The sequence below is a fragment of the Haplochromis burtoni genome, unplaced genomic scaffold, assembly GCF_018398535.1.
Source record: "Haplochromis burtoni strain Fernald_Lab_line unplaced genomic scaffold, NCSU_Asbu1 Contig_67, whole genome shotgun sequence".
NCBI classification, from domain to species: Eukaryota; Metazoa; Chordata; class Actinopteri; order Cichliformes; family Cichlidae; genus Haplochromis; species Haplochromis burtoni.
Window position 1 is genome coordinate 81,769 of NW_024582428.1, and position 19,402 is coordinate 101,170.

At 41.9% G+C, this 19,402-nt stretch overlaps 1 protein-coding gene across 9 annotated transcripts in view; it reads left to right on the forward strand.

Annotated features, from left to right (window-relative positions):
* LOC102300534 (striated muscle preferentially expressed protein kinase) overlaps positions 1–19,091 on the forward strand; it is a 61,683-nt gene extending 42,592 nt beyond the window's left edge. For all 9 annotated transcript variants that reach the window (XM_042221430.1, XM_042221431.1, XM_042221435.1 and 6 more), the window contains 24 exons: positions 1,540–1,746; positions 1,871–1,994; positions 2,506–2,678; positions 3,166–3,278; positions 3,379–3,547; positions 3,901–4,000; positions 5,790–5,990; positions 6,366–6,423; positions 6,509–6,586; positions 6,678–6,850; positions 7,008–7,034; positions 7,132–7,284; positions 7,398–7,440; positions 7,548–7,613; positions 8,132–10,763; positions 10,833–11,000; positions 13,091–13,213; positions 14,240–14,404; positions 15,191–15,896; positions 16,128–16,367; positions 16,793–17,016; positions 17,135–17,210; positions 17,376–17,525; positions 17,610–19,091. In XM_042221430.1, coding sequence (XP_042077364.1) covers positions 1,540–1,746; positions 1,871–1,994; positions 2,506–2,678; positions 3,166–3,278; positions 3,379–3,547; positions 3,901–4,000; positions 5,790–5,990; positions 6,366–6,423; positions 6,509–6,586; positions 6,678–6,850; positions 7,008–7,034; positions 7,132–7,284; positions 7,398–7,440; positions 7,548–7,613; positions 8,132–10,763; positions 10,833–11,000; positions 13,091–13,213; positions 14,240–14,404; positions 15,191–15,896; positions 16,128–16,367; positions 16,793–17,016; positions 17,135–17,210; positions 17,376–17,525; positions 17,610–17,847 — 6,407 coding nt within the window. In that variant the 3' untranslated portion in view covers positions 17,848–19,091. The remainder of the gene's footprint in view (positions 1–1,539; positions 1,747–1,870; positions 1,995–2,505; positions 2,679–3,165; positions 3,279–3,378; positions 3,548–3,900; positions 4,001–5,789; positions 5,991–6,365; positions 6,424–6,508; positions 6,587–6,677; positions 6,851–7,007; positions 7,035–7,131; positions 7,285–7,397; positions 7,441–7,547; positions 7,614–8,131; positions 10,764–10,832; positions 11,001–13,090; positions 13,214–14,239; positions 14,405–15,190; positions 15,897–16,127; positions 16,368–16,792; positions 17,017–17,134; positions 17,211–17,375; positions 17,526–17,609) is intronic.
* Positions 19,092–19,402: the final 311 nt, after the last annotated feature.

The following is a 19,402-nucleotide window of genomic DNA, read 5'->3' on the forward strand; positions in this document are numbered from 1 at the left end:
TATTCACAACAGGGATCACCTCAGTGCTATATATATGTACAGTGAGTTGGGAGGGGGGGTCCAGGGCTCCAGGGAGAGAAGGGGGAGGGGATCCACACACACGCTTCCTCTTCCACACAGTCACCGCCACAGCTCCTCCGCACACACGCACTCCTCTTCAGCTGCACTCACTCCAAAACTCCACACACGCTGCCACACTTGGGCATGTCCCGTGAGTTGGTCCAGAAGAGGGATATCTACACACAGAAGTTAAGGTTAGTTCCACAGCAAAATACATACAAGAGATTCTTTTGAAAATGCCGAGAGCACGAACTCAGGAGATTCAACGTTCCAGCGGTGAGCTGCTCTGTGCCACTGCCTTAAATAGCAGCTGGGGAAATCAGCCAGATCAGCAGCAGGTGGACACAATCACACAGGTGCGTGGGCCAAGAGCGAGAGCCCGTAACGAGCTCCACCCAGGCAGAGAGGAGGAGGAGAGACAAAGAAAACAAAAACGAACAACAACAACAAAACCTGTAGCCAGAGTGGGCCAACCAGAGAGACACGGGGACCGTGACAGGTCTCCCACTGACTTATATAAAGCGTTAAAGTTTGGAGATGATCCAATTGAAGCTAAAATTTTGTCCTAATTCGTGTGACTCTAACCTTTGACCTATGACTTTAAGGTACATTTCGAAATCCATATGATTGGAGCAGAACTGGTTCAAAGCCTTGGCTTCTAGAAGCTTTAAAATATTTAAAAATATAGTCATGCAGTGTGTCATTTTGCACGATTTTATGGCATCACTGTGACGCTGTAGTGTGTCAAATTGGAAAAAATGAAAAGTGTGTTGTACAGCTCTCTCCATGCGTTTTCACGTGAAATAATACTAAGGGGCGACCGTGGCTCAGGGGGTTGGGAAGTGCATCTGTAACCGGAAAGTTCGCCGGTTCTGTCCTGGTTGTTGTGTCCTTGAGCAAGACACTTTACCCTACCGCCTACTGGTGTTGGCCACAGGGGCCGATGGCGTGATATGGCAGCCTCGCTTCTGTCAGTCTGCCCCAGGGCAGCTCTGGCTACAACTGTAGCTTGCCCTCACCAGTGAATGAATAGTGGCATTGTAAAGTGCTTTGGGTGCCTTGAAAAGCGCTATATAAATCCAATCCATTATTATTATTATTACTTGATATGGTTTCCTGAAAAGGTCAGTTTTGACCTTGGGCGCTAACAATCAAGGTCTAGGTGAAATATGTAGCCAGCCTTGGTCCCAGTGTGACCTCAGGCCTAGTATATTATTGTGAAGTTTGAAGATGATGCATAAAAAACTGTGGGTAATAAATCAGTTTTTACTGATACAGCTTGAGCTGGTATTGATATCTCCCATCACACACAATTTAAAAACGATGTCTTGAAAACTGTGGATGATAGACTGCTAACAAACAAACAAACTGAACTGATTACATACTCTCTCCCTTCGAGGGGAGAAAAAATACAGCATTTTTAGCACCGCTTAATTGTGTCTTTGCCACCAAGTAATTAAGGAGCATGTGTGTTTACAGATGCCGGCTCCTTGGTGTATGTGGTCCAGCAGCAGCCTCTGGGCTCCATCCAGTGGTCTGTTGTGGCATCAAACCTGAGGGAGACAAACTACACCGTCACCTCGCTGTCAAAGGGAGTCCGCTATGCTTTCAGAGTCCTAGCATCCACTGGGAAGACGCTTAGCAAGCCATCGCCTGCCACTGATCTAGTCCAGCTGCTGGACAGAGGTATCAAGTGTGTTTAAGAGGCTTATGCTACCACTAAGCTGATAATCGACCTTAAAGGACATCATATCTACTTTTAGGACCAGTTTTGCTTTGTTTTCTTGTAACATATCTTTGACTTCTCTAGGACCGTACTTGAGGAAAGCGCCAATAATTTTGGACAAGCCAGAAGTTGTGTACGTGGTTGAGAACCAGCCTGCCAACATCACCATCACGCTGAACCATGTGCATGCAGCTGTCACCTGGAAAAAGTTAGTTTATTAACCTTCCAGTGATGTCCTTGTGATGTCATTAAAAAGTTTTCATCCGATTTCTTCATAGCATTCATCAGGGTCTGTTTCATAAACTGGATCATATTAACCCCAAGCTTCTTGGGGTTTATTTGGCAGCCCTTATACTAAAGACTGAAAACTTAAATATACAGTTCAAAAGCTTTCATGATGGCTTTAGGGGGCTATTAGTGTACTTAATGCTGATCGAGACATACAGCTTGTCAGAGTCGACACACATTCTGCATGTTTTACAAGAGTCTGGGTGCTAAACTGGCCTGCCTGCAGTCCAGACTCATCACCTACTGCCAACATTTGAAGCACAGAAAATTAAATAATGCAAAGCCCACAACGCTGTGCAACAATCAAAACAAAAAAATTGGCTTTCAAAACTACAACAGTTGGTCTCCTCTTACTGGGTTAAAGAAGACTCAGTGCAGCAAACTGGTAAATGTCGCCTTCTCCCAACTTTTCTGAAACCCGCTTACCTCAGGAGGAGCGTGGTGCTGGTCAGTAAGCCGGGGATGTGCGAGATGAGCATGCCGGACGATGATCAACACACCCTGAAGCTGCAGAGGGTCAGGAGCACGGACATCGGTCAGCTGGTGGTCACGGCCAGCAACCAGTTTGGCAGCGACCTGTGCACACTCCAGCTGGCCATGGCAGGTCAGTCAAGACAGGCGCACCACGTGACAAATTTAGCATTTTAGTGAGAATCCAAACAACTTTCTACTTATGTCAACAAGACAAAGTGTGTCTTTATTATTTGATCTGTTGCATAAAAACATCAGCTTTTATATTCATTTAGTGCCCAAAGGAAGATTGAACAACAGCGAGACCTGTCTGTCAAGGCCTTTTAAGTTCCCCAAAAAAACCATACTCCAAAAAAAGGCCATGGGGGGCAACAGGTGGTTTGTTTCAGAAAGCACTTCCGACTTTTCCAAAAGTAAAATTAATTACAGATTTAAATAGCAAAACTAGCTTAAGCATATTTTTACTGTTTTAAAGAAAAAACAATAATGGATACAAATTATGATTCATTAGAATTCAATAAAAATGGCCACAACACAATAAAATGTACTCTGTATGTGCGGTCCATAGTGCTTCTCCACCTTAGAGATGAGCTTCTTTTTTCCTCCTAATTTTCCTGCAGTGCCTCCCAAATTTGAGACCATAATGGAGGACGTAGATGTGCAAGTCGGGGAAACATGTCATCTGGCTGTTGTGGTCGAAGGAAAGCCAGATCCGGATATTCTGTGGTTTAAGGTAGTACATCCAACATTAGACTATAACTCAACTCAACTCAACTGAATACTCAGATGATATTTTTTTAGGTGAATGCTAATAGCTGATTGATCTGCTGCAGGATGATGCGCTCCTCTCGGAGAGCAGCCACTTCACATTTGTTTACGACGACCCAGAGTATTCACTTGTCGTCCTCAACGCTCAGCCCCATCACTCCGGCGTGTACACCTGCACTGCCAAGAACCTGGCCGGGTCCAACTCCTGCAAGGCCGAGCTCACAGTTCATACAGGTCTGCAGTTCAGCGATATTCTTACAGTAGTTGAAAAGATTAGGAATGTGTAAAGTTGAAAAATTTCATATTCAAAAGTATTGTGCTAACAGATTTTTACCCCATTTGCTGATGATATTTACTGCTTAGAATCGCTAATAAAGGCTAGCTGTTGTTGAAAATTGCTCCTCTGAATCCGCACCATATGGGCGGGACCACAAGGTGTTTTGAAATTACAATGTGAAGCCATCTGTCTCTGAGCTGGCACATAAATACACCCACATATCAGTGTGTGCACCCCCCACACACACACTCACACACACATCCATACACACAAAGCCAATAAAGATGCCTATGTTGATGCTTTTCTCCAGAGCAAAAAGAAGCAGGAGAGCCAATGGAGGATGAGGGAACCATTCTGAGGAAGATGAGGCGTTTGACAGATTACTATGACATCCACAAAGAGATAGGGAGGTGAGTGTGTGCACTCTTCCTGCCTCACATCCTGACGAGGACGAGGACACTGACGTTAATAGTTACTTGAGCGCTCAGGGTCGGCCTGGAGGGCGGGAGGTAGGGGTAGGAGCTGGTGCGGAGGGGTTGTGTGTGTGTGTGATGGGAGGGTGGCGGTGGGGTTAGTTGCACCTGCTTAACAACAGCAGACAGAAACGACAGATGAGTCACCAGCCACGAGAGTGGAGTGAACGCATTAGCCGACGACAGATGATTTGTTTTGGTCTAGAGACAGGCATTTACTGTGAATTGCACAGCCACTGGGATGGCAAAACAGGCAGATGAAGAAATCTGTTTTCCACCCAGTGAACAGCACAAGTACCCCAGTAATGGAGTTCAGATTATGAGTCCTTCTCCCAAATATCACAGAAGAGTGCCTAAGGAGAATGAAAGTTAATTATACAATGACTATTGCCCCTCCATTTGTCTTTCCATTGTTCTCACAAAGAAGAATTTATTAATAAAGTGGAGGGAAAGGAAATTAGTCATTAAAGGGACCTATTATCAAGGTGTATATATATATATATATATTAATAATATATATACATACAGTATTTGGTGTGTGTGTGTGTGTGTGTTTGTGTGTGTCGACATCTGTCAGTGGTTGATGTATATATATAGTATATATATATAATAATTTACGCAATAATATATCAGAACAGATGTGGTGTGTGTGTAATATATGTATAATATGATATATATAATTAAAACTAAATGTACAATATGAAAAGAAATGACATGAGAGACAGAGACAGAGAGTCCTGTGAAAATCAGTTATATAGTACAATTACAAAAAGACTGACCAAAACATAGGTTGTTGGAATGGCCTGCATGGGTGAAAAGGTTCTCTCTGAAAACAACGTGGTAGCACAGCTTAGGTTTGCAAAGTTGCATCTGAACAAACCACCAGATTTCTGGAACAATGTGCTTTGGACAGATGGGACTGAAGTGGAAATATTTGGTCACAATGCACTGAATTTTGGAGAAAACCAAATGCAGCATAGCACCTCATACCAACTGTCAGCACATTGGTGGAGGGGTGATGATTTGGGCTTGTTTTGCAGCCACAGGACTTGGGCACCTTGCATGAACTCCTCTTTATGCCTAGAGTCTAGAGATGTGAGGACATCAGTCCAAACCTCAAGCTCAGCAGCAAATCTACAACAGCAAGTCTGCCAAACAGAAGGAAGAAGTCCAGCCCTCAGGCTTAAAACAACACCTCAATGAACTGAAGCAATACTGGCAGGCATACTCGCATCTATATCTATAGATGTCGCTCCATGACCCACACGTATCCGTAATAAGTGTGGTTACATGTGTAAACTGATAATGGTCTAAAACGAATTTCCACCATACTCAGCCCAACTTTACTAACGCATTGCGCCAGAACAAACTGGGTTTGTGTAAGAAATGTACAATTGGCATTTACAAAGAGAGCGCAATGACAGGATCGCATGGTAGAGGTGGCAACTGGGAAGTTTTGCAACTGACCCATATTTCACTAGCACATAGTACAGGGAGGAGAATATTTAAGTGTACAAAGCGACCCGAGGATTGTGCTCAGTACAATTTTGCCCTGCTTAGTAAATCTGGCCCTTAATTACTGTCATAATAATAATAATATTTATAATTTACTTCTATCTTACTTCTATCAAAGAGAAATCAGTCTTGAAAACAAATGGATAAAAAAACCAACACGGCTGGCATGTACAAAACCATTAATGTCATCACTTTGTGTTTGTGGGTGCAGGGGGGCCTACTCCTATGTGAAGAGAGTAACTCGCAAGAACGGAAAGACCGAGTTTGCTGCCAAATTCATTTCTGCTCACGGAAATAGGAAAGCCTTGGCTCTCAGAGAGATGGAGCTTCTGTCTGAGCTGGATAACGAGAGGATTCTCTACTTCCATGACGCCTTTGAGAAGAAGAACGTGGTGGTGCTTATCACAGATTTGTATCCTTTCACTAGAACATACAGTGAAATCTGTAATCTACGTTTTACAGAAAAATGTTTTTTCCTCCTGCATCTCCGATTCACATTTTATCTTCTACATTGTCAAACAAAAGTGCACTTAAATGCATCTCAAGTACAAGATGCACAGCATTAATCCTAAAGTCCCCCCGTACCCCCCGGAGGCATGAATGAAGCAGCCGAGCTTTTTCTCTCTGACTCATCGCTGCTGAGAGGAATTAGCAAGAGATAGAGTGTGGGGGAGTTTTGCTCATTTATAATTCATTTCTCATGCACCTACCAGTCAGACTATGCAATCAAGTAGCTGCAGCAGCAGCAGCAGCTTTGTTTTTCTTTTTTCTTAACTCTTGTACAAAGATGTCACGAGGAGTTGCTGGAAAGAATGGCCAAGAAAACAACAGTCATGGAACTGCAGGTTTGTGTCTTTCTGCTGACTGCACTGCGCTTTCATTATGTAACGTGCCTTTCAGGATTCACTCCTGTTGTGTTTCATGCTACAGATCCGCAACAGTGTTCAGCAGGTTTTGGAGGGTCTTCGCTATCTCCACCAAAAAAATATAGCTCACCTCGACATAAAGGTATCCATCTGTCCCACCACAAGCACTGTATCAGATTTGATTGACCTTTTATGAGTCCTAATGTTGTTGTTTTTGTACACATCCCCTCTAGCCAGAAAATATTTTGATGGCAAGTCCAGGGAGTGATCAGATCCGCATTTGCGACTTCGGGAATGCCATTAAATTGGAGACTTCAGAGGAGCACTACTGCAAATACGGCACACCAGAATATGTCGCTCCAGAGATTGTTAACCAAACTCCAGTTTCCACAGCAACAGACATATGGTCAGCCACCTGTTCCCTGGCATGGAGAAGTGACTAGGCACAGCAGGCACTATATACACTCACAGTTATCTGCAAGTCCATCAAATTTCTGTGTTTATCTGTGCTTTTATGTTGCTCTTCAAATTCCAAGTCACGTATGTGTCCTGCTCTCCCACAGGCCTGTTGGTGTCATCACTTACCTCTGGTACGTTTTTTTCTTCTTCACAGCATGTGTGTATTTAAACCCAATCAGTCAATCTGACATCTTGCTAAATAAAACACCTGTTCTTTTTTTGCTTTAGCCTGACCGGCGTGTCACCTTTTGCGGGCGAGAATGACAAAGCCACTGCTTTAAACATCAGGAACTACAATGTGGCGTTTGAGGAGAGCATGTTTTCTGACCTCTGCAAAGAAGCAAAAGGATTTGTCATCAAGCTTTTGGTGGTGGACAGACTGTAAGCATTTTGATGCCTCTTAGTTTTGTACCATAAAAATACTGTATATGATGCAACTGTGCTACAGTTCACAGATTAAACATGTCTGAACTGTAACTGTGTCCCAAACCTAGGAGGGCAAGTGCCATCGAGTGCCTTCGTCATCCTTGGTTCAAGGTGAGCTATCACTGGAACATCTACCATCCTGCCGACTGTGTCACTGATTCATGAGATGTAGTTATGTCTCTGTTAATAGTGCTCCCACCTATTGTTTTGTCTTGCAGTCACCAACAAACAAAAGCATCAGCACAGCTATGCTAAAACAAGTTTTGGCTCGAAGGCGATGGCAGGTAACAGACGACAAAACGTTCATTTAGCATTTGGAAATCAGGGTGAAATGCATAAAGACACCACAGGCTGATTCCTGCTGAGGGATTGAGGCTTGTTTTTGAATAGATTTATCATGTTTCTCCAAACATGATGCTGTGCTTTATGGACGAACATCTCCACTTTGGTCTTGTCTGTCCAAATGACATTGTTCCAGAAGTCTTGGGGTTTGTTCAGATCCAGCTTTACAAACCTAAACCATGCTGTCATGTTCTTTTGAGAGATAAGAGGTTTTCTCCTAGAAGCCCTTCCAAAAAGGCGATACTTGTTCATTTTTTTCTAATTGTACTCTCATGAACTTTGACATTTAACATGCAACCTGAGGCTTTTAGATTCTTCGGTCGCTCTTTGGTTTACAGTTAAATAAGTGGTTAAAATGATTTGCACTCTGCTTTTATTCACACTTTATACAGAGTTTTGGAAACAGGGGCGTACTTAGATTAGAGACTAATCCTACAAAATCCTCTGCTAACTATTTCAGCGTTCCCTCATCAGCTATAAATCCAAAATGGTGATGCGGTCCATCCCTGAGCTCCTAGATGACTCAAGCAGCCATGTCTTCATTGCTGTGGCCCGGCATTTAAAAGAAGGCTCCCCGCCACCCTCCTCTTCGTCTGATTCAGATGCAGATGTGGATGAGCTTCCCTTTATTCCTATGCCACTGTCCATGGTTTTCTCGGGTTCCAGGGTCTCCCTCAATGAGATCCCAGGGGATGAAGATGTCACGGGACGGCACGGTTTCATTGCAGATGGGACAAGGAAAAAGGAAAGCATAGGTGCAAATAATAGAGGAGGGGCTACTAAATGCATAAAAGATGAAGACATAACCCCAAATGAGGCGCAAACAGAAAATATAAAACGAGCTCCCTTGAAAAAAGGATCAAGTGTGGAGTCAGACGAATCCCAGACAAAAGCCAGGCGGTCTACAATGAGGAGGGGGAGTTCTGCCGATTCAGCGCTGCTTCTCCACATTGACCCAGAAGAAGAAAGTGCAGAAAAGGAATCAGAAGAAAGAAACAAGAGTTTGAAAAAGGCTGTTTCCATGGAACTACCCAATCGCAGTCCAAGCCCTGGGGCTACAAAGTTAAGCCAGGAGGATTACGCCCTAAAACTGGAACTGATGAGACAACGGCTGCTCAGGGGAGGAAACGTGGACAAAAATATGAGTGGCCTTCGAGGGCCCCTTTTTGAAACACTCGGCATTGAAGATGAGAGGCAAACAGGATCCCTTGATCGGAATTTGAGGAGATCAAGAACTGGGCCGTCAACACTCGTCAGAGCAGCTTCCTCTGAGAGTCCAGGAGAAGACACGCCAAAGACTAAAGTTTTTCGCAAAAGTACCTCTTTCACTCAGGGGGATTCTGAGCCCATGCCCCTGCACAGAAGGTTTGGAGCCCCCTTAGAGATACCATCTGTGGGTAGTTCTAGCATAGTAGGGAAGAAGCTCCAGGAGGCAACCTCAATGTCTGCACTAACAGAAGACACAAAAGCGGAGTCTGCCTCAACCACAGCACAGGGAAGACCAAACCAACAGGAAAAACATATGAGCGAACTTGGTGAGGAAGAAGGGATGAAAGAAAAAAGGACCAAATCCAAAATAGAAGGGGCAGACAAAGAAGAATGTGATTATGCGTATCCTTCTGTTATTACTCCTATAATAATAATAGAGGAGGAGGAGGATGAAGAAGAGAGGAAAGAAAACCAGGCATTACATATCAGCAAGCAGAATGTGAAAGACAAGGAAATGTCACAGAGTAGTGAAGAAGTATCATGTGCAGGGCAGTCTCAAACATCTGACAAACCCCAATCCAAGGATCCTTCTACTATAGCCAAAACAAAGTCTGCAGATGCATCTTCATCCCCGGAACATCCAGCAGTATTTGCCAAAGTAGCAACACCTGAGCGATCTCCAGGTTCTGTCTCTTCTTCATCAAACCCAGACCTTCCTTCCATCCCTCGCCAGCTTATTCTCAGAACAGACATCAAAGACATTGACTCAGAGGAGCTCTTTGAAGCGAGGTTTAAAAAGCGAGAATCGTCTTTGACCCGTGGCCTCAAAAAACTCACCAGAAACAAATCAGAGGAGAAATCGCCTGTATTAAGTAGAAAAGCAAATGAGGGGGCTGAAGAGATTTATAGGCCTGCACCAAGAGGGGCGCCTCTAGAAATGGTATCGTCAGGACTTAAGGAGAAATCGAAATCTGTTCAAGATTTAAGAAGAGATGACCAAGAAACAGGCCTTGGTTTAATTGGAAGGTTTTCCTTGCGGGCCAAGAGGTCACCATCCACTGAGAAGAAGGTTCAGAAATCACAAGAAGATAAGCAATCCAATGTGCAGGAAACGGCTAAAAACAAGAGAGTGTCTTGGGCTGTTGGTCGCAGTAAGTCTTTGGATACAAAGGAACTGAATGGTGGAGGGACACAGAAGAATGTGGATGACAGGGAGCAAGGAAAAGCTGAGCAGTCGTCTGTATCTGCCATGAGGCGTAAGTTTGAGTCCAAAGTGGCAGGAATCTCTGCCAAACTAAGGACTCAGTCAGAGGAGAGGAACAATAAAGACACAGAGAAAGAGCTGGCTCAAGGGGATTTACACAAGGTCACAGACTCTCCTGTCCTGGCAATGAAACAGAGGTTTGAGAACAAAGTGGCAGGAATATCTGCAAAAATACGCAGTCAGTCTGAAGAGAGAAAAGGAGATTCAGAGGGAAAGCGCACACCCCTGTTTACCCGCCACCGTCACTCTCAGTCTGAGGGCCGCGGACTCAAAGGAATGGGAATCCCTGAGAATCAGCTAGCAAAACAAACTGGTGCCTCAGGGTCTAAGGAATCAGTTGAATCCACTTCTAGCATCCATTCTGAGAGTGAGAGAAGGTCACGGTGGGACAGGTGGGGTTTGACAAGGGGCAAGAAAGACAAAATGCCTTCCCAATCTGATTTGCCCTCAAGCGTCCCCAAAGAAGAGGCAAAAAGCCAACAGTTTGTCCGCTCTGCTTCAGATTTTGCTCCAGTGTTTCACATCAAATTGAAAGACCACGTCCTGCTGGAGGGGGAACCTGTCACTCTTAGCTGCCTTCCAGCTGGTAGCCCACAACCACAAATTACATGGATGAAAGGTAGCTTTATCAATTATCAAAATAATGTAAATAGTGCAGATAATTCGTTAATGCTTTTGTGTATTCTAGATCGGAAACCACTGGAGGTGGATGACAGAGTCAACCTAATCTCCCACCCAGATGGAAGACAGCTTGTAATGATCAGAAAGTCCATCTATAAGGACGCCGGGGTTTACGAATGTGTAGCATCCAACCCCATAGCTACTATTACTACCTCCTGTACTCTTTCCATAGCTTGTAAGTCACTTGTCTGTTCCATAACATTCCATAACTATTTACTTTTTAGTTAAATTTTTGTTTTATAGAATGGAAAAAATACATATATTTCTCCACCCTCTCCTGCAATTGTCATCAGTGGGGACGTTAGCAATAAAGACTAAAAATGTTTTTTGTACCTGTCTGTTAAATATATTGATTAGAAGTTGCAGAAGTTGTAAAGGTGAACATTTTTAGATGGTAGTGTGTGGGGATCTTGTTTTTGGAGCAGTGTCTCAAGTGGTCATTTGAGGAACTGCAGTTTTCCAGTACACCATTTCCAGCCCCATACATTGCAGCAGCAACAGAACATGAACTTAGCACTCTTTACAGAGGAAGAGCTGCTCATTTTCCTGCCAGACATACAGTAATTTTCATAATGTGATGCATTTTACATTATTGAATTTTAATTGCACTGAGAATGGTATGAATAATAACATTAAAATGAACATTATTGCCAATGGATTCATTTTACAGTAGATTAACTTAATGGATTTTTGGGATTTTCTCATAATTATCACCTATTAAAAGTAAATGATACCGTATTCCCTGCAGTTTTGTACATGATGATCAAAACCAACTGGGGCAGGGCATACTCTAAACTTCAATCATGCCTTTCCACAAAGAGGCTATATTAAGAGCAGCAGTCTGCTTACAAATGCAACAGAAAAAATGAGACTTTGGGGGCTTTGGTGGAAAGTATATTTCTTAGATGTCAGGTGCAGTCAGTTGCTTTTGAATGTTTTCCTACAGATTTGGCCGTGTAGTGTTACTTGAGACAGCTTATCTCCCTTCCATTGTCTTGTTAGTGGGCCATCGTAAAAGGAAATGTTTTGTGAAAATAGAGCACCAAATTATCCTGTCATGTTTGGTTTCATTTCATTGCAACTCAAACATTAAATTGAATTGTTTTATATTTTCATATAAGTCAGTGATCAGATCTGTTACATAAATCTAATATAAACTAAACAACAACCATGATGAAGATTAAACATGGCAGAGGAAATCTACAGTTTATAGAAAAAGAAAGTAACAATAATCAAACAGGAAAACATTTTAGCATTGAATATCTAACACAAAAGGCAGTAAAGTGCAATGAAAAAAAAACATCCACCCGTGAGCGATGATTAATAATCGAACAGCAATAACACCAAGGATTAGTACTGTTAGCACCAGGTAGCGCCTTTTACCAAGGTTTGAACACAACTGAAAGTTGCTCACATATATTTATTCAGACAAATAAGACTCACAAACTTGTAAAATCACAAACAACTAAAAGAGCCTACTCGGATCAGACCTGTGAAATCATGTGTCTTGCTTTATGGAATTAAAATGATCAGTAGTAGCTATGGTAGTTAAAAATATTTTTTCCCACATATAGCAAGTGATGATAGTCCTATAGTTTGGCCACCAAAAAGGCTTCTGTAGAGACAATGTGACATACTCCAAAATCCAAGTCCACTGGAAGTCATGCAATATGCAATATGCCTTTAGCTAAAACCATTGATTTTTCAATATCACGTTAGGATTTTAGCATTCTATGTATATTTAGCTATTAAAAGCTAATGGTAGCTATTTAATTGCAAGCTACTATAGTTAGGCAACAAAACGATAACAGTTTAGGTACTAAAATGATATATCTATAGAAATATGGTAGCTTAAAACTGATATTTGGTAAGTAAGTAAGAATATTTACTGTAAAGGCCCCAGAATATTATTCTTGCTTATGCCTCCCATGTAGTTTCAACATTGCCCACTTTGAGTGCTTGAAAGGCTCATTTCTTTAGTTAGTTCAGTTCATCTCAGTTCATTAGTCTGTTGGTGCATGCCTGCTGATATACGATTTGTAAGACTGATACCGATATTTGGTGATTTAAAAATTCAGTATATTGGTCACTATTTTATTTTTCTTCTTTTAAACACAAATAGATTTCCCTGCAATTTCTTATGTGTAGGTATTTGTGAATCCTTACTAGGATAATTGGCAGTCCTTACAGTGTATACTTACATTACTTGTTGTTTTCCTCTTTCCTTAAATTCCAACTCTTTTTTTTTATCTTCATCCAATGAAGGTGTCCCCAAACGACCAGGGACCCCTGAAGTTCCTCAGACTTATAACAACACAGCCCTGGTGCTGTGGAAGCCATCTGAGACAAAATCTCCATGCAGCTACATTCTGGAAAGAAAAACAGAGGGTGAGTTTTATTCTATAAGTTTCTCTCCTTAAAAATACTTCTGATTAGAGGAGATCATTGTTCACTTTGTTTTTTTTGTTGTTGTTTTTTTAAAACCTTCCCTTTGTCTACTGTGTCATTATGGCCTTTCACATCAGGATAAAATAATTTAATTCTACGTTTTAAGTTCCCAAGAGGTAACTTTTGTAAGGTTTTTAACCCAGTGAGGAGAATTCTCCAGAGATGATAGTTTGCAAATCTACAGACACCATTTAGATGGAGAAAGTGACTCAGTCCACGAGGGAATAGTGAGTGTACCAGAGCTGCTGTCAGAATTTTTTTTCATTATGGCCAATGAATCATCATTTGGCAGATGAAGAAGGGAGTAGATTCTGAATTTTTAACTGATCATTGATCAAAAAAGAAAGTAATCTTTGGCAGGGAGAATTAATGTACGTTCTCACAAAACACTGTGCCACTACCTAATTTACATTTTAATTCAGGTCTGATTCGCCGTGCTTTTACAGAAAATGAGATGTAATGACAGATTATTTTTCAGGAGGCAAACTGAACACAGGCTTGTGTCTGTGAAGGTTCTCAGTCATCCAGGTCATCGTAGTCAAAGGAGCTTGCAAAGAAAAGCGTCTGGACTTCTTTAAGTTACTTGAAGACGTTTCACCTCTCATCCGAGAAGCTTCTAACTTAAAGAAGTCCAGACGCTTTTCTTTGCAAGCTCCTTTGACTGAACACAGGCTTCTTATTCACAAAATCAATACTTTATGTGTTAATCAATGCTGCCATCTGGTGTTATATTAATTAAACCACTTCTTTTTTCTTTGGTTGTTTTTCCGTTCAAAGAGGACAAAATAGAAAAATGTTGCATTAATGTATTCACCTTTGTTTTCTAATACTAAACCAAGCATTTTTATACCTAGAATCATTCGTACAACATGTAAAATTAAATAAATACCAATCAAAATTCAGTATTTAGTTTCATATTACCTTATAGCAACATCTTATACTCTTTATTTCCTTTCCGTCCTGCAGGTGATTCGAACTGGTTAACTGTAGCCACCGGAATTGCCGACTGCTACTACAATGTCACAGACCTGCCACCAGGTGGCACCTTCAAGTTCCGCGTGGCCTGTGTGAACAAGGCCGGACAGGGACCGTACAGCAACTGTTGTAGGCCAGTTAGCTTGGCGCCCACAGGTATAATACTGCCTGTTAAAGAGTGAGCATACATGGACAAAAAGCTGAACAGAGCTAGAAAAACAAAACTGTTCTAAAAGCATCGCACCAAAGCACAAGCTATGGATTAAATCCCATCGTGTGTCACAATATTAGCAAGCCCAAGTGAACTGCATTCCCTCCAATAGCCAGCAAAGGGAAACCCCTTCTCTTTTTAATGACCATATTAATGACCATACTTGATGTATGACTCTTTGTTAATGGGTTAATGGACTTAATTGCTACGTAGCTGTCCCTGAGTCTGTTTGTGCTGGAGGTTTCTACCTGTTAAAAGGGAGTTTTTCCTTTTCACCATCACCAAGTACTTGCTCAAAGGTAGTTGTCTGATTTTTGGGGGTCTTTTGGGGGGTCTTTATCTTGATTTTAGACCTGGTAAGTCTGTCATTAACAAGATGCTACCCTAGGATCAATATCCGATGCTTTTCAGTCAGATCCAGTCTTTTCTATAATATCTGGTTTAAAACTAAGCAAGACTTTGAGAGTCAAAATGCTAACTTGTGGTAGCTCCTTCCATTTTTTATATACAGTCTATAACAAAATCATGAAAATCCTGCATTTTCATTAACTGGTAGTGCCACGGCATAGTATGAAAAGCATCCAGACCATGTACATTGTCTCAAACCAAACAAAAACAAATGTAAGAAAGCTACGCAACAAACAACATGTTTAAAAACTGTAGTTTGCTACAAGCAGCTAATATATTGAGTAAATAATTGATGTATTTAATCTGTCACTCTATTTTCACAGTTGGAGGAGCTTCACCTACCGTTGCTGTTGTAAAGACAGCCCCAACCCCACCTACGCCTGTGATTACCTCCTCAGTGACATTCCCTTCACACAAACCAGTCCAAAATAGCGTTCCCAGATCAACGGTCTCCACCATCACCTCCACTTCCTCTACTCCAAAACATGAAGCCCTCACTGATGCATCCTATCTTCAATCTGCATCTCCATCATCTACAATTGTGGTGACTCCTATCCCTCTAACCTCCTCGCCTTCCGGCCCTTCAACAAACCCTTCATTGCCATCTGCAGGTGCAACAGTGGATGACACACAAAAAATAAGCCCCACTCTCCCTTCATCATCCACCTCCAAAGCAACCTCTCCCTTTGTCCTCCCCAAACCTCAGAGTCCAGTAAATGTGGTGACTCCTATGACACAGACTGCAGCTGTATTACCCCCACCTTCTGTTGTAACCCCACCTTCGACCCCCACAAAACCAACCGTGGCCTCAGTACCCACATATGTCCCCACGATCACTGCTACTGCTCGTGTGGCCCCGACTCCGGTGTCCTTTACCCCACAAGTACTACAGACCTCCAGCTTGAGTCCCATTGGTGATGGAGCCAGTACCCCCGCCAGAGGCACCCCATCGGGACGCGCTACACCCTCTACTGCTCTACGACAGGGAGTTCCACAGAAACCGTACACTTTCCTAGATGAGAAAGCGAGGTGAGATAGATATTGTCCTTTTGGGGGGAAAAGACATGAATCTTGCAAAAAAACATCAGAGTTAGGATAACAAGAAATTCAGAAGCTGGTGAATCAAAGAGATGTTGAGACTGCTGTTAAATTTATATTTGTTTGACGTTACTCTGAAAGTTATAACTTGAGAAAAAATCTATGCACATGGTCAAGCTTTTATTTGCGTTGTGCAAAGTAATCAGGACTTATCATTGGCAGGGGTCGGTTTGGAGTCGTCCGAGAGTGCAGAGAGAATGCGACAGGTAAAATCTACATGGCAAAGATCATTCCCTACATTCAAGAGAACAAGCAGGAGATCCTGAAGGAGTATGAAATCCTGAAATCTCTTCACAATGAAAAAGTCATGGGTCTCCACGAAGCCTACATCACACCACGCTACCTGGTGCTGGTGGCAGAGTACTGCACTGGCAAAGAGCTGCTATACAGCCTTATAGACAGGTAGGATGGTGGATATGTTGACTCACACTGACACACAAACTCAGACAAACCTGCATAGCAGGAGTCTAAAAAGAAGATTCTTACTTGGAGTCATTAATGTTGAAAAGGAGGTTGTTATTTGATTCTGCTTTAAGTTGTATTTCACACCATGGCTGTATTCGGGAGCAGCAGAGATAAGCTAGGAGTGAAGTGGGTTGCAAAGTGGCTTGAAGATATAAAATAAATATGCCCTAAATGAGATTGATTGCATAAAAGCGTATCAGCTGAGCTCTCAGGTGATGTAGGCTGGCAATGAATCAGTCTTTCATCAATCTCTCAACACTTTAAATTTAAATTAGCATTAATTTATTCAGGATATGCTGCTTGAACTCTCCCTGTCTGTGTCCTATAATCACATGTGAACCTCCTCTTTCACTGACAAAAAGGTTTCGTTACTCTGAAGACGATGTGGTGGGATACCTGGTCCAGATTGTCCAGGGGGTCGAGTACCTCCACAACCGTCGCATCCTCCATCTGGACCTCAAGCCTGACAACATCATGGTGACCAACCTCAACGCCATCAAGATTGTGGACTTTGGGAGCGCGCAAACCTTCAACCCCCTCAGCCTCAAGCAGCAGGAATCAGGACCAGGAACGCTGGAGTACATGGGTAAGGATCAAGAGATGCAGGCTCTATATGCTTAATATTTTCGATGGAAGGAATTTCTACTAAATCTGAAAATCTTCTGCTTTTCTAAATTTTCATCCTCTGATAAATGTGATCCAAGCTCCTGAGATGGTGAAAGGCGAAGTGGTTGGTCCTCCTGCAGATATTTGGACTGTTGGCATTGTCACCTACATTATGTAAGTTTTCTTTTTGCTTCGTGCCACTAATGACCTTTACCCTTAACGCCAGAGTGAATAGGATGAATTGTATTTAAATTCAGTCAAACAAATACGATGTTTTGCATATTTACATTTTGGAATAAGCAACCTGACTGTTTATTTTTTCTGTGTCTCTTCAACCAGGCTTAGTGGTCACCTCCCCTTTGAAGATAAGGACCTTCAGCATGTTGAATCCAAAATCCTGATGGCCAAGTTTGACCCAACGAAACTGTACCCAAATGTGTCTCAAAGTGCCTCTGCATTTCTCAAGAAGATGTTGAGCAGTTACCCATGGTGATTATCATTTTAAAAAAGTTGATTATACGTTTTTTTTTTTAAACAAGAACAATATCAAATGCTACCTAATATGTTTTTTAGGGCCCGCCCGACTACAAAAGATTGCTTCACACATGCCTGGCTGCAGGACTCCTACCTGATGAAGCTCAGGAGACAGACTCTCACCTTCGCCTCCAGCCGACTTAAAGAGTTCCTGGTGGAACAACAAAGCCGTCGCACAGAGGAAGCCACCAAGCACAAAGTGCTGTTGCGGACCTACCAGAGCTCCCCTCAGTCCCCGGCATCTGGGACTTCTCCGCATGTTCCTAGCCCAAAGTGAGGTGACAGTAAAGAAGCCACACTGAAATAAAAAATCGGAGCTCGTTGCATCTTAATACATCCTCCATGAACCACTGCTATAACCGAAGCAGACATCCTCGATTCAACAACAGCGGGATTCTTACGTTAAAGAAAATCCCAGTGAAGGAGAAGCCGACCGCTGTGATGTGAATCCACGACTTGCAAACTGCTAATTCACAAGAAGGACACAGGATTTCTTTTCTTTGATTGCACAGTTTCTCAGTCACATTGTGGTTTCTGAAATTGCACATCAATATTCAGTTTAGCCTCGGTCTCCACTCTGCACGATCAGCCTGGAACATGTGTACCATGAATACTTTTACCTTGTTTATGCCACTAAGATTAGTAGTAGTAAACAACTCATGTGAATGTACCATGATTTAAGCTGCTATCTTATGTATTTTTTGCATTTAGCCACACATTTTAAAACCCAACCAAAAAGATGTTTTGGGTTTGGTTTTCTTTTCTTTTTGTCATTTGGAAATTGTTTACTTTTTTCCATGTTAATTTATTTGCATGTGCGTATGTGTGAGTGTGTGCGCGCCTGTGTGAGTGTGTGCATGACCATTTTTGAAACTAGCATCATGGTGACAAAAAAAAAGGAAAAAAGAAAAACTAAAAATAAGGGGTGTCTTTGTGGTTTGTGTCATAGAGTAAACATGAATTGATTTTGGGTGAGTTAGGAATATCTAGTACAATTTCTTGTTCTGTGGTTAAAACTTAACTTTTAACTGTAATACAGCGATGGGAAAAGGTCCTTAATGTAGATAACATTTTATTCTGAGAAGTCACACACTGGTAAATTACTGTGGTGTCAGTATTACCCAACGGCTGATCAGGTTACCTCATTCCTAATCAGCCTGTCACCAGTGCCTAAATCAGGTTGACATCCAAAATGTTTAACTTGTATATGTGTCTCCACTGGTTTTAATCCACATTTGATCAAAGTAAATATTTGATCACAATATCTGGACTTTATAGCCAAACGCACATGCATAGAGATTCTTACATGCCGAGGTTTATACATGCATACATACACAGAGTACATGCCGTCCTTGTAATAATAGACCGTCTTGTGTATTGCTCTATCACAGTGTTCCTTTTTTGTATGAATTTGGATGGTTGAAGATTTGTAAATGTACCAATTTGCGGTGTTTATATGTGGCAAAAGTTGAAAATGTTTTTATGAGATGGTATGTAATAAACTATTGATACAATTGGGAATATTAACTTTTTTCTTGTATGTGTAGGATGCTGTTTTAGGTTCACACTTATACTTTGTTTTTGTTTGTTTTTTAAAATTTATACAGATAATGGGCATGTAAAACTATGCAAACGATTCACTTCTTGTTGATGATCCCCTGGGGAGTGCAGTTGAGCACAACAAATATGACTGAAGCCATGAGTTCAAACTTTTAAGTGTTCATTTCCTTAACTTGTTTTCCTGCAATTGAAAGAGCAATGCCAGTTTTACATGGGTGGCAAGAAACAAGGAAGTCTTAGTGGCTATTTTATTATGCCATCATCGGAAAAAA